This window comes from Sorex araneus, chromosome 11 (genome assembly GCF_027595985.1).
Source record: "Sorex araneus isolate mSorAra2 chromosome 11, mSorAra2.pri, whole genome shotgun sequence".
NCBI lineage: Eukaryota > Metazoa > Chordata > Mammalia > Eulipotyphla > Soricidae > Sorex > Sorex araneus.
In genome coordinates, this window is record NC_073312.1 from 46573405 (window position 1) to 46586279 (window position 12875).

A 12875-nucleotide genomic window follows, 5' to 3' on the forward strand; every position below is an offset into this window, starting at 1 on the left:
AGCTTCCTTATTCAGGGAGGTCCCCGCGCGGCCGGTGACTGGCTGGTGGGCCAGGCGGACTCTCTCCCCTACCCACTGGCATCTCACACAGCCTCCAAGGAAGCATCCAAGCGTGGGCAGCAGCCCTGAGCCAGCCTCCTCCTTACCCGAACCCCAGGGTTCCGTGGCGTGCTGCCACGTGTGTCAGTGGCTGCCCAGCACCTCCAGCAGGCCTTTCTCCCTTTGTCAGACCGGGGAGTGGGAGCGCTTTAGAGGAAGGTGGCTTTGCAGGCTCAGTCAGTGTTCCCCGTACTCCTTCCCGGAGGTACGCAGCAGTCTGCTCTCACAGGCCACCTGGGAAGTGCCGTACGTGGTGTGAGAAGTGCGTTGTCACAGACCTGCCGGCACTCGGGCTGTCTTTAGGCCTCAGGGTCTGCAGAAGCCCCTTGCAGTTGGTTCCTCCCACAAGGCTTGTCACCAGCTCTTACTGGCTCGGAGAAAATCGTGTCTACATGCAGAAGCTCCTGGATCCACTTTCACCAGCTGGGCTGGGCGCCAGGTGCAGGGCTGTCCCCATCATCCCGGAGACAGACGTGGAGCACGGAGTGTTGCCGGAGCCCCCTCCGTCTGCGTCTGCATCCACAGGGCCATGGCTTCTCGGGTGCCCAGAGAGAGCAGGCACAGTCCCCAGACCTGTTTCTCTTCCCTGGACATTGCCTGTCACATGTACAGTTCAGGTGCAGAAGCAGCGGCTGCTCTTCCTGCCCTCGAGTCCTCTCCCTAAGAGCTGGGGAGCTGACTCTGGGGAGGCGCATGGGCCCTGGCCCCCCGGGCCAGCCCTGGGCAGGTCTCTGCTGCTGGGAAGGGCCTCCCAGGCCAGGGCTCTGTACTGCTCCCTCCGGAAGTCACACGGTCTTCAGCAGCCCCGACGCTCTTGAAGGCCCCATCACACCCCGCACCCAGACTTTAACAAGTCTGCCTACAACGGCAGTCCGGTCTCACAGGCCACCCATGTGAGAGACCATCTTCCCTGGCTCCGCGCTTTCCCCTGGCTGAGCTCTGGGGGGCCCTGGCACACCCCCAGTTCTCCCAGGACTGGGCCTGGGACGAACTCTGAGAAGAAAGGGAGTGTAGGGAGAGGTTTGAGGAAAAGAGGCAGATTTCAGGGCAGCCTTGGAGGGTGATGGTGAGGGGTGTGGGATTGCTCAGGGCCGAGGCCCGCCCCGGGGAGGTGGGAAGAGACGAAGCTGGGAATCTTGGCCTCGGGGGTCCTGTCCAGCCCCAGAGAGATTCTCCACACTGCTGAGTGTTGGCGTGTGGCCCCAGCCAGGTGGCTGCCGGGATGGGCCGGGAGCTGCCCAGAATCCTCACCGCCGTTTCCTTCTCTGCCAGGACATTAACGAGATGGTGCGGACGGAGCGGCCCGACTGGCAGAACGTGATGCTCTACGTGACGGCCATCTACAAGTACTTTGAAACCTGAGCGCCTGGAGAGGCCTGCCGCCTGTCCCGAGAGACGCCGCCATTTGCTCCGCGCCCCGTAAAGCTTCCTGCCACTCTCGGGGCGCCCCGCAGCGTGCGCACTTCAGCCGGAGGCCTCCGTGTGTGTGTGTGTGTGTGTGTGTGTGTGTGTGTGTGTGTGTGTGTGTGTGTGTGTGTGTGTGTGTGTGTGTGTGTGTGTGTGTGTGTGTGTGTGTGTGTGTGTGTGTGTGTGTGTGTGTGTGTCTCATGGCTCGGCCCTGTCTCCTCCCGCACGACCCGGCCGGCCGGAGCTCAGGGTGGCCCCCGCACCGCACCCCAAGAGGCGGCTAGGGTTTCCCCTTCGGAGAGAGCACGCTCAGCTGCGTCAGTGCTGCGGGGTCTCCGACCAAACCCCGGCCCGGCCCCAGCTAGACTCGGGGAAGGGGCTCCACGGTGCGGGCAACGCAGCCCCCGCCCCACCCTGCCGCCTGCCTGCCCAGAAGAGACACGGGAAGTGGGAGCCCGGCGCGCTCCGCTTCCTGCCCCGGCGGCCTCGGCTCTTCACGCGGGCTTGGTTTTGAGACATGCATCACAACCCCTCCGCTGGCGCTGACGGGCCGTCCTGGCCAGCCCGGCTCAGGTGCGCTCGGTTGGAGCCGGCAGGTAGCCAGGACTCTGCTGGCCGACTCTCAGCGTCACGGCTGGCAGCGGTTCACGCGGGCCTCTGCCCACAGGAATCTCTGGGCGTTTGGATGCTCACCTGCCTTGACTGTCCCCCAGCCTTGAAGGGGATTTGGATCCCCACTTTTGACTTTAGGGTTCTAGACAAAAGAATTGGTCAAGAGTCCTCCTAGCGTGGACAAAAAAGTGTTTTTCTTATCAATCAGCAATATCAGCAAAAAAAAAAAAGCTCCTATTCTTCATTACCAAAGTTAAATTGGTTTAGTAAGTGTGGAGGTAAAACACTAAAACACAAAGATTTGGACATTAACTTGGTAAAAGAGCAAGGAGTGGAATAGGTGGTAGCAGGGAAAAACAAACACTAAACAGTTGTTTGCTGGGAGCCCAGAGAGTGTCATTTAAAGCACTTATGGGTCACTGGGATGTAACCGTCCTGGGCAGGAATTTACGAAAGTGCCTTAACTCTCTGTGCTCGTGCCGCCCCCATCCGGAGGGGCCTCGGGCCTCCAGCCTCCGTGGCCAGCGCAGGATGTCGCCTGGGCACAGCCCGGAGTGGAGCCAGGCCCCCTGCCGGCGGCCACCCCTGGCGCTGAACAACAGGCCCCATTGCGGCCCCTTCTGTGAGGTGTGGACCAAAGCCTTATTCCAGCGCGTTCTGCCCGGCGGGCTCGGGCGGGACCTGGCCCTTCGTGGAGACAGAGCCCACGTCTCGTCATGGGTTTGAACAGCATCAAGACGTGTTTCTTCCAGAAAACAGCATGTGTGGCCTCCCCGGCGCAGTGCGAGGAAGCAGGATCGTGACGCGCACGGGCACCCACAGGGTCAGGAAGAGTTGCAGCCGGCTCGGCCCGGAGGCCTTGTCCCACACCCGAATTGGACTTGTCTGTGGCCTAGAAAGGGACGTGGTTCCTAAGCAAACGGTGCCTGTGAGTGACCTGCAGGTCACAGCTGCCAAGTGGCCAGTTGATGCCCTCCGCCCTGCTCGGGTGTTCACAGCTGGCAGCCCCGGTGGGGAGTTTTTTTTGCAAAAGGCCATTTTCAGCCCCGAAAGGAGGCGCCGGGGACCCCCAGAAGCCCAAGCAGATGCCTGGCTTGTCCCCCTCAGCCCTGCTGGGTGCCAGTCCCTTCCTTGTGCCTGGTCCACGGTGCCCCGTGCTGCCCGCGGAGTGACTGTTGAGTCAGAGTCACTGGCGGTGTTTCTGTTTTAGGAGGGAGGGAGCAGCATGTTCAGGAGCACAGGGCACCTCCCATGGGGAGAGAACCAGAGTGCCCAGAGAGTAGGGGTGGAATCGCACACCTCGGGAGAGAGGCGGGCGGCCCCGAACGGGGATGCGCCGAGAACCATCCAGGCGCTGAGAATCTCACCGCTCCCTTTACCTTCCACCCCTGCCCTCCTCGGCCATCGCCAGGACACCTCCCGGGGGCCCGTGTGTCCCGTGTGTGCTCGTGTTCCTGTTTATTTATTACATTAGCGGGGAGCTCCTTTTTGTCCTGCAATTTCCAGGTCTGTGGTCCACTGCTCTGTCCATTCCCAGCCATGTGAGCCAGCCCTGGCAGCTCAGCTGTGCAGAACTTGGGGGGGCAGGTATTTGGAGTGGGGGGGTGAGGGGGCGGCTGCCGTGCTGAGGGGCCACCCCTTGGCCCTGACCGCGGCCAGGTGAGCAGCTGCACGTTGCCCGGCAGAGGCCGCCAGCATGAGCGCCTTTCCCAGTGGTTCCGCGGTGAGTGCCGGCAGACGCGCAGCCCTGATGCCCCGTTCCGTGCCCAGGTGCCCCCCCACTTCCCTCACACACTCCCAGGACGCCTCCAGGAACGCCTTTGCCTTTTCTTCCGTCAAGCACAAGCTTTCCTGCAGAAGGGCCAGTTGCATTTCTGTTCCTCTCAGCCACGGACTTCTGCTGACTGACTACTTTTATTTTGTTCTATTCAATATTCCTGAATGTATTAAAGTTCCTGAAACATTTCCAGCCTGGCTGTCTCTGACTCTGCCCGCCCCTCCCGCCTGGCATGAACAGGACCCTCCCCACCCCGAGGGCCTGGCGAGGGCAGCGCCTCCCACAGACACGGGCTGGGGAAGGTGCCTCCAAGGACAGCTGCTCCGGGGCCCCGGGTGCGAGGTGGTATTGCCAGAGCTGCGTCTCGCCAAGAGTCCGGAGAAAACCGAGTCAGTAATGGCACCACACCGAGGCGCAGCTGGGGCCTGTGTGCGCCTGCCCGGTGTCTCAAGAGGCGTGAGCAGCACGCAGAACGTGGCATGTATCCTTGTCAGGGGCCCAGGGCTGCCGGGTGTGAGTGGCCAGGAGTGCCCTTTCCCAGGGCTGCGGGGAGGTGTGTGCGCAGGGCCCTGTGCAGAGCCAGACGCTGATCTCATGCCACCGCCAGCCTTTGGCGGCCCCGCCCCCAGGCCCCGGGATGAAGCGGGGCAGCATGAGCTGACTTCTCCCTTGGGTCAGGGTGCCTCCCCCACTCCCCACCCAGACCACCCTCCTGCCTTATGTAGCCTCGGGAGCAGACCGCTGAGGAGCCTGCCCATAACCGGATACGCTGACCCCAGACCCAGGGGGCTCAGGAGTAACTGGGGAGACAACCCCTAAGGGGGGCCCAGCCCAACGGTCTGTTCCTTCAAGAGCCTACCCCAGGGGAGCGTCTCTGGGAAGGGAGTCATTGACACCTTAGAAAGGTTCTCGGACCCCTTGGGGGCGGGGGGGCTCTGATGCTGCAGTGCCTGGGAGAGGGGAGACAGCAGGCCAGGGAGGGGCTCACACTCCTCACCCACCACAGGGCTGGGGTCTGGTGGCCTGCTTGCTGCTTGGGAGGGGAGGGCAGGCGGAAGAGGTCTCTGCACCAGGGAGGGGAGGGGCCGTCGCTGGGAGGGGACTGCCTGGCTAGCGCTCTGCCGGCCCACAGATGGTGCGGCCGGCTGGGGGCGGTGAGGAGGGGGGCGCTGGAGGAAGGACCCCATCACTTGAGCCAGCCTGAGCCCTGTGTCCGTGGATCGTGGGTCAGGGGGGATGGAGAAAGATGACTCTGGCCAGGAAAAGGGAGCCCCAGGAGTGTCCACTGTCCACAGTGTAATTCGGGGGTGCGTGTCACGCCACCAGCACTCAGGACGGCCCCAAGGTTGCCCCCTACACAGGATGGAGAGGACTCCTCCCACCTCACTGAAATGGTGACCTCAGAAGGTCACTCCCAGTGCTCACCACCGGGCATGCTGCCCTGTGCAGTGGGTAGGGGGTGGCCAGGGGTCCGGGCGTGGCAGGAGTGGGGGAGAAGCAGCTCCTGCAGGACAGTGTTGAGCACCATCCTTGGAGTGGTCGTGGCCAGAAGGGCTTTGCTGGCCCACTCTGGAGCCTAGGTCAGCCCCCCACCCCATGGGAGCCAATCCCCGCATTTCCACGCTGTCTCCCCTCTGTTCAGTCGGTGGCACGGGGCTCCTGGTGGGACTGCTGTCTGGCCTAAACACCCTCCTGGGGCCTGGGAGGCACTGGGCGGCCGGCATGGCTGCTCCAGGCCATGCTGGGCCCATGAGGTCACGCCACTTCCTCCGCTGGCCCAGTTGGTTCCCAGGGACGCTGGCCACGCCACCTTCATCCTGGGTCTGGCATTTCTTTTCTCCCTGATGTGGCCCAGCTGGCCTGGCGTGAACAATCGCGGGCCAGAGGCCACCCAGGTGCATCCTGCCCAGGAACAAAGGAGCTGCCTGCGGCGGGAGAGCCCCCAGCCCACGCTTGGACGGAAGGAAGGGTGGGTGCCCGCAGCCTTCAAAGCCAGCCTGGGGCTGAGCAGGGAACCCCTTGGCCAGAGGTGAAAGACGGGGCCTGCCAGGGGCGTCCCCATGCCTCCTAGAGCTCTCCAAGCCTGGAGGGCTGCCCGGGTTGCTGGCCCCTGAGCCAGGCTGTCCAGCCACGCGGGGTACAGGGCAGCCGGACAGAACCCAGGAGGTGCCCTAAAGCTGGTGGTGCCGGAAGCAGCACAGCCCGTAAGGGGACCTGGGAGAAGCAGGAGGAGCTGTGCATCCTTGCCAGGAGGCAGCTGAACCAATACCTTCCCACGGGCAACTTCCGGCGCCCTGGGATGGAGGGGCCCTGGGTGCTGCTCACAGAGGCTTCACTGGAGACCTGAAATGAGAGCACTTTGACCAAGGGCATCTCAGCCCCTCCCTATGCACCTAACAGACACAAAAAGGCCCTAGGGGGAAGCTGGGTGCTCAAACCTGGGGGTGCTAAGAGCTTGGGGAGCTGGTACAGGATAGACCTGAGCTGGGCCTTGCCCGGCCACCAGTGGCTTGAGGCGCCCATCCAGAGGGCCCAGGAACAACCTGGGGTCTTGATGCTCTGGCTTCCTGGACCAACCATGGAATTGAAGCCTTGGGCTCCTGGCCACAGGGCGGGGATACAGGCTGGGGGTGCGGGCAGCAAGGAGCCAGGGCCCCAGGACCTCCATGGCAAGTGTGAAATGGCAAGGGCCCACACTGGGTACAGGGGACAAAAACAACTCTGTGTCTTGCATGCAGCCAGCCGGGCCCAGGTTTGATACATGGCTTCTCATGTGATGCCCTGAACCCTGAGAACAGAGCCAGGAAGAAGCCCCCAATGAGCACAGTTGGAAATGAACCAAACCCATCCCTCTCTGCCCTGCCTCCCCCATCACCAATAAAAAAACTTTTTTTTAAAGCTGAAGGTTGACTCTGCTCCTCACATGTCACTCCTGGGCTGCGAGGTCACTCAGTCAAGCTGCCAACAATAACGTGTTTATTGAGTGTAGACTAACAAACCAAGTCCCCACCTAGTCGCAAACTCCCTCACTCAAGGGGCGAAGGCTCTGGGAGAACTGGGCGGGGGGGGGGGGGGGGTGGAGCATTTCCCCTCCAAGGGGCTGAGAAAGGGGAGGGCAGGACTCCACAGCTTCAACTGGGCGAGGGAGGGACAGACAGGGTGCGTCAGTGGAAGCTGCAGAGGCAGCTGGGGGCACCAGGTACTGGATACTCCCAGTCGCAGCATCCTCACACGGCCCTTGCCCAGTGCCTTGGGTTCTCACGGTGCTCTGGGGTCCTCGCCCTTCTCTGCACTCCCTACCACCTCTAGGACCCCCTGAATTTTAGGGAAAATGGGGGCCAGGGGAAACCCAGGCTTTGGCGCTAAGAATGAATAGGGGAGGCGGAGCTGTGCGGGGGCGGGGGGAACACCCTGTGCTCCCCCACCCAGCCCTAGTGGAGCCTCAGCAACCCACACATCTCAGGAGGGTGGAGCATGTGGACCCCCAACACCTGCTGAGCCCTGCTATCTAGCGCTGCTCAGTGAGGTGGAAGGTCCCCCGAATGGCTGGGCTGGGGTGCAATCGCCGGGAAGCAGGATGTGGCTCTTGGGGGGAGCTCTGAGAGTCCCGGTCTGTGTGTGTGTGTGTGGTGGCCCAGGCGGGTCGGGAGCCAGAAGACAGCAGGGATTCAGGGCGGGGGTTATCAGGGGAGCTTGGAAACTGGGGCCGCTTCTTGGTGGCATCCTCAGAGTAGGTGCTCCCCGCCTCCCGCCCCCCCCCCCCCGACGGACCCTTAGCAGCCCAAGGCTCAGAACGGGCAGGGAAACGTAGGTCCCCTGGGGCCTGGGGGCTCCAGCACCAAGAAAGGAGTCATGGAAAAATTTGGGCGGCTCTGGGCGGGCACTGCACGCATCCATTCCAGCCCAAGCTGGGGGAGCGAGCAGGTGGCCCCGGGGCGCCGGACACCCCAGCAGAGCTGCTCCCCGAGAACGATGCCAGGCACCGAGTGGAGTTCCACGAGGGGCGCGGGTGCGAGCGGCGCTTTCTCCGGAAAGGGGGGGCAGCAGCCCAGCAGCTCCCCGAAGGGGAAGGGGCGTGGCGCTTCGGGGTGGGGCCGGGAGGGGCGCGGCGGGGAGCGCCCCCCCCCCGACACCCCAGGGAGGCGGCGGGCTCGGGGACCGGGGGGGCGCGTCCGGACTGGCAGCTCGCAGACCGCTTCCTCCGGGGCGCCCTCGGGCCTCGGTCTCCCCGCTCGGCGGGGCGGGGACAGCGCGGGTGTGGGAGCCGCCTGCAGGGGGCGCCCGCGAGCGGCGCGGCCGGAGCCCGAGCGGGAGCGGGAGCGGGAGCCGGAGCCGGAGCTCGAGCGGCGGCCGGGAGCGCAGCAGGTCAGCGCGGGGCCCCGGGGCCGGGATGGCGAGGGTCCTGGGGGCGCTGGGGGCGGCCGGGCGCGGGGCGGCCGTCGGGGCGGGCTGCCGGAGCGCGCGCCGCGCGGACAGCAGCGGGGAAGCCCCCCTGCCGGGGCCGGCCGGGGCGTGGGACGAGGGGGTCGGGTCGGCGGGTCCGCCCGACCCCGAGGAGGGGCGCGGGGGATCCCGCGGCTGGGCGCCGTCTGCGGGGGACCCCACGAGGGCTGGGCGAAGGACGGGGCGCGGGAACCACGGTGGGAGGCGCCCCCCGGGTGGCCGAGCGGGCGGGCCCTGCCCTGGAGGGTCCGGAGCAGCGGTCTTCACCGCCCCTCTGCACCGCCCCACTGGCCGGACCGTTGTGCGGGGCGGGGGAGACCCTGCTGCTGGCCTTGCTTGTCGCGTCCTCACCCTCACTGGGCACGGCTGCTTCCCCCAGGGACTCCGCGCCCAGACCCGGGTGCTGGGCTTGTCCCTGACTCTCACCCACTGGCGGGGGTCTCAAAGCGGCCTCGGCCGCTGCATCCCCGGGAGTCCAGCGTCTCTGTGGGACAAGCAAGGGGCGCCCTAGCTGCCCCTGTCGGGCAAGTGCAGAGACCAGCGTGGGGGTCAGGGATGGGTGCGGTGCCTGGGTGCCAGCCCCGCGGCGTTGGGGAACTAGGGGTCCCCCGGCAGGGAGACACCCGGGGCTGGAGTCAGGGCCTGACCTCAGGGCATCACGCCTGCCAAATGCAGGGCCACTGCCCCGGCAGCTCCCCGCTTGTCCCACAGATGCGGCGGCCGTCTGGCTTTGAGACCCGCCAGTGGGTGAGTGAGTCAGGGACAAGCCCAGCACCCGGGTTTGAGCCCCGAACCCCCAAGTAGCTTTTGCGCCTCCCAGCCAGCGACCTGCCCAGCTCCTTTGTGAGCTGGATCAGCCGCCCGCTGTCCAGTGCTGTGTTACCTGCCCAAGTGCAGACGAGTACCGCGCAGGTGAGCCCAGAGGAAGGGGTGGGTGGGGATGCTGAAGAGGGAGCCACCCTCCCCTCACCACCCCGGACCCTAGGATGCTGTGCCAAGCAAGACAGGGACCTGCCCCAAGCTTTGCAGGTGGGAGACAGCTGCAGGGGTGCGCTCCCTGGGGGGAGGCAGGCCAGCCTCTGTCCCAGAGGCTGCTCCTCTGAAGGCCTGTGAGAGCTAGGGGGAGGGGCAGGGGTGCACCTCCCTGCTGTCTCCCTGGGCCCTGCCCACAGGCCTCCTGGGCTGCTCCTGTCTGGTCCCATCACAGGGCTACTCGCTCTGGCCCTCAACGGGCTCCAGGCCCGTGCCTCAGTCTTCTCCCAGCACCCATTGACTTGCAGGGTTGTGCCCATATCCCAGGGACCCCAGAAGCAGACTCGCCCCCCCCCCCAACCGCCAACACACTCGCCCTTAGTACGCGCTCCCAAGGCTGTGTCCCTTCCCCAGGCAAGCCGCTGCCAGGCCCTCACTGCAGACCCCAGGGGGCTGTGTCCTCAGCCCCGGGTAGACGCCCCCCCCATGTCCCTCTTGAGGCAGTACCATACCCGTCACCCTGGCGGAGCCCTGGGGCCCACATGGTGTGGGTGCCCCATGTGAGGAGCAGGGCAGGGGAGGGAGGAGTGGTGGGTGCCCTGGGCCCCGGTGGGGGAGGGTGTCAGGTGAAGGTGTCATTCAACCACAGCGAGGGGGCCAGTGGCCAGCTGAGGGAGGGGGTGCCTGGGAGGAGGAGATCCTGAGCCACTCTGGCATCTCGGGACATGTGAGGGAGGGGCCCAGGAGCATGACCTGGTGGGGGGGCACCAGCCCAGGAGAAGGGAGCAGATTCAGACCCCTGCAGGCCCAGGAGCTGAGTTCAGGGTTGGGAGTGACACGCCGCACTCTGCCCACATCCTGCTGCCTGGAGCTGAGCGGCACCACGTACCCACCACATACCGGGAAGCCAGTGGGGGAGGGGTCCCCACCGCCTGCCTGGCACCTGCCGGGTCCTGCTGGGTTACTGATGGCGCGCAGGTGAGGTCACTCGGCAGCGCTGCATGGACCCACATTATCACTTGGTGGGTCCTTGGTGGGTCCTAGAGGACTGGGAAGGCGCCTACCCAGACCCGCCCGTGCCCCACCCTCCCCCCCACTGCCCAGCCCACCAAGGCAGCAGAGGGCTAATGGCTGGGAACAGTTGCCCAGGGGCTGCCCCCTCGCTGGCTAAGTCCCAGTGAGAAAGAGGTCAGTACCCCACTTTCTACCTAGCGCCCCCTCCGCTGTTTCCACGCAGACACCACTCTCTCTGCCAGGTGTGTGTGGAACCCCTCAGTGGGCTGTGCATCTCTCGCTGGCTTGCCCAGAGTCTGCTCTTTCCCTCAAACCCTCAGCTTCCCACATCCGGGCGTCCCACCAGGGCTTATTCTCATTCGCCTTGGTTCTGTTTGGTTTCTGCCTGTTCGTTCACTGTTTCGCTTTTGTTTTGTGTTTTGTTCTGTTTTGTTTTTAATTTGGGGGACTACACCTGGCTGTGCTCAGCGTTTACTCCTGGTTCTGTGCCAGACACCACTTACGGTGCTGGGGATCGAACCCGGGTCGACTGCAGGCAAGACAAGTGCCCCACCTCTGTACTAACTCTCTGGCCGCCCCGACACCTTCTCCTTGTGCACGGATGCCATTTCGTTGCCTCTTTCCTGATCAAACATCCTTGGAGATGATGGTTCAGTGGTTCTGTTACCTTCATCTCTTCTGAACTGAATTCATCTCGCTTTGAGTCCGGCCCTGCTGGTGGAGCGTGTGGTACCCTGCCCCTTCAGACAGGGAGAGGGGGCTCACGAAGCCAGGGGCGCTGCCCGCACAGCACAGCTGCTCACTATCTCCTGCTGTAGGCCTGGCGTCCACCCTGAGACAGGCCCAGCAGCACAGAGAAGAGAACCCTCGGGGGCCTCAGAAGGGCGCTGCCCGGCACGGAGCAGGGGTCTCCGCCACATCCCACACCAGACAGTAGTAAGGCGTCTTTGGCTGGGACTCGAGTCAGGGAGAGGGTTGGGCAGGACTGCAGCAGGCCGAGCTGGAGGGAGGACAGGGCCCTGCCTGGAAGCTGGTCGACCCCTCTGTCCATAGGCGCTGGACATAGAGGGGCTCGTTACTCTCACACGCCAGAAGCAAGAGTGGCGGAGAAATGTGTGGATTTTGATTAAACGGTGTTTGTTAATCAAGTGTCCGGGCTTGGGGGCTGGGGGGCAGAGGGAAGTGGGGAGAAGGGATGGCTCTGAGTTGGGCATTTTGCCCCTTGGAGTCTCATCAAGTCTGTCACCTCCCATCTGTCCTCATCTGCATGGGGCCCCACTGCCCTCTGCCCTGTCCCCAATGAGAGACGCACAGGGAAGCGTTGCATTATTAATGTTTGATTTCCCTCGCTGGCTAGCAACAGATGACTCGGGGATTAATGAGTCGGACAGGGCCCGCAGAGAAGGGTGGGGCTTGCCCGATCCCTGCCCTGCCCCTGCTTCCTGCCCGCCCGCATTCACCCCTGCTCTGGGTCACCTTCCTATGCGCCAGGCAGGGGTGGGTAGGGACCCCTTTAGGCTTTAGCGTCTTCCTCGGCCAGATGGGCTCCACGGGATGAGTGTCCAGGCGACCCTACTCCCCCTTTTCACCCCGTCGCTCTGAAGGAGACTCCTGGCCAACAGGCAGGGTCTCCCGGGGGGAGCACAGGGTCAGGTGGGAGCCCAGGACCCCAACTGTCACAGCTGACTGTGACCAGTCGCTGGCGACTCCCAGATCCTATCAGTGACATGTCAGCTACTTGGTATCACCATGAGGGGAGTGTTTACACCACAAGAATCTGATTGCGATCTAGTACAGCGGGGAAGACACTTGACCTGCACACAGCTGACCTGGGTTCGATCCCCAACTCCAGAGCCCCACCAGGAGTCATTGCTGAGTGCAGAGCCAGGAATAAGCCCTGGGCACAGCTGGGTGTGACCCAAAGCCTCCAAATCTGGTCCCAGACGGTCCAGAAGCCTCCTCCTCCCCCAGCACTGTTTTGCCAAGGGGACTCCCGAGGCTTTCCAGCCTCCCAGCGGCCACCGCCCCGCACCGCCCCTCCGCCCCCCTGCTCAGCTCCCAGGTGCCCTGCTTGTCCTGGAAGCTGTGTTACTGAGGCCAGGCTGTGGGGGGGACGAGGCTGTCTCCCTGGCGGGGACACCTGCGCCAGTGGCTCTGTAGTGGCACTGTGGGGAGGCCAGGAGGGGATGGATGGAGGCCCCCAAGCAGGAACTGGAGGTGTAGCTTAGCGGGGTGCAGGGTGTGGGAGGACACGGCAGGAGAGTCCGGAGGGGTCAGCAGGGGTCAGGATAGGGTGGGCACCAGGTGCTGTGCTGGGTGTGGTGCACCCACACCCGGAAGGTGGTCGCGATGGGTCCCTTGAGGGCTGCTGGATCCTCGGGCAGGTGCTGGGCTTTCCAGGGAAGCCCTGTAAAGCAGAAATCTGGGCGGCCTTTCCCGAACTCCCCTATGGCTGCTGGCTAGGCCTGACCAGTGGGGGTCACTTCCTTCCTACAGAACCACAGGGGACCAGAAAGAGCCCCTCTGCACAGGGCTGCCCAGGCTTCGTCTC

The 12875-nt window shown here is 64.3% G+C and overlaps 1 protein-coding gene across 1 annotated transcript in view; it reads left to right on the forward strand.

Annotated features, from left to right (window-relative positions):
- Positions 1-4083, forward strand: part of SPECC1L (sperm antigen with calponin homology and coiled-coil domains 1 like) — a 114611-nt gene extending 110528 nt beyond the window's left edge. Inside the window, exon 16 of the mRNA XM_055119046.1 lies at positions 1372-4083. Coding sequence (XP_054975021.1) covers positions 1372-1461 — 90 coding nt within the window. The 3' untranslated portion in view covers positions 1462-4083. The remainder of the gene's footprint in view (positions 1-1371) is intronic.
- The last annotated feature ends 8792 nt before the right edge of the window (positions 4084-12875 follow it).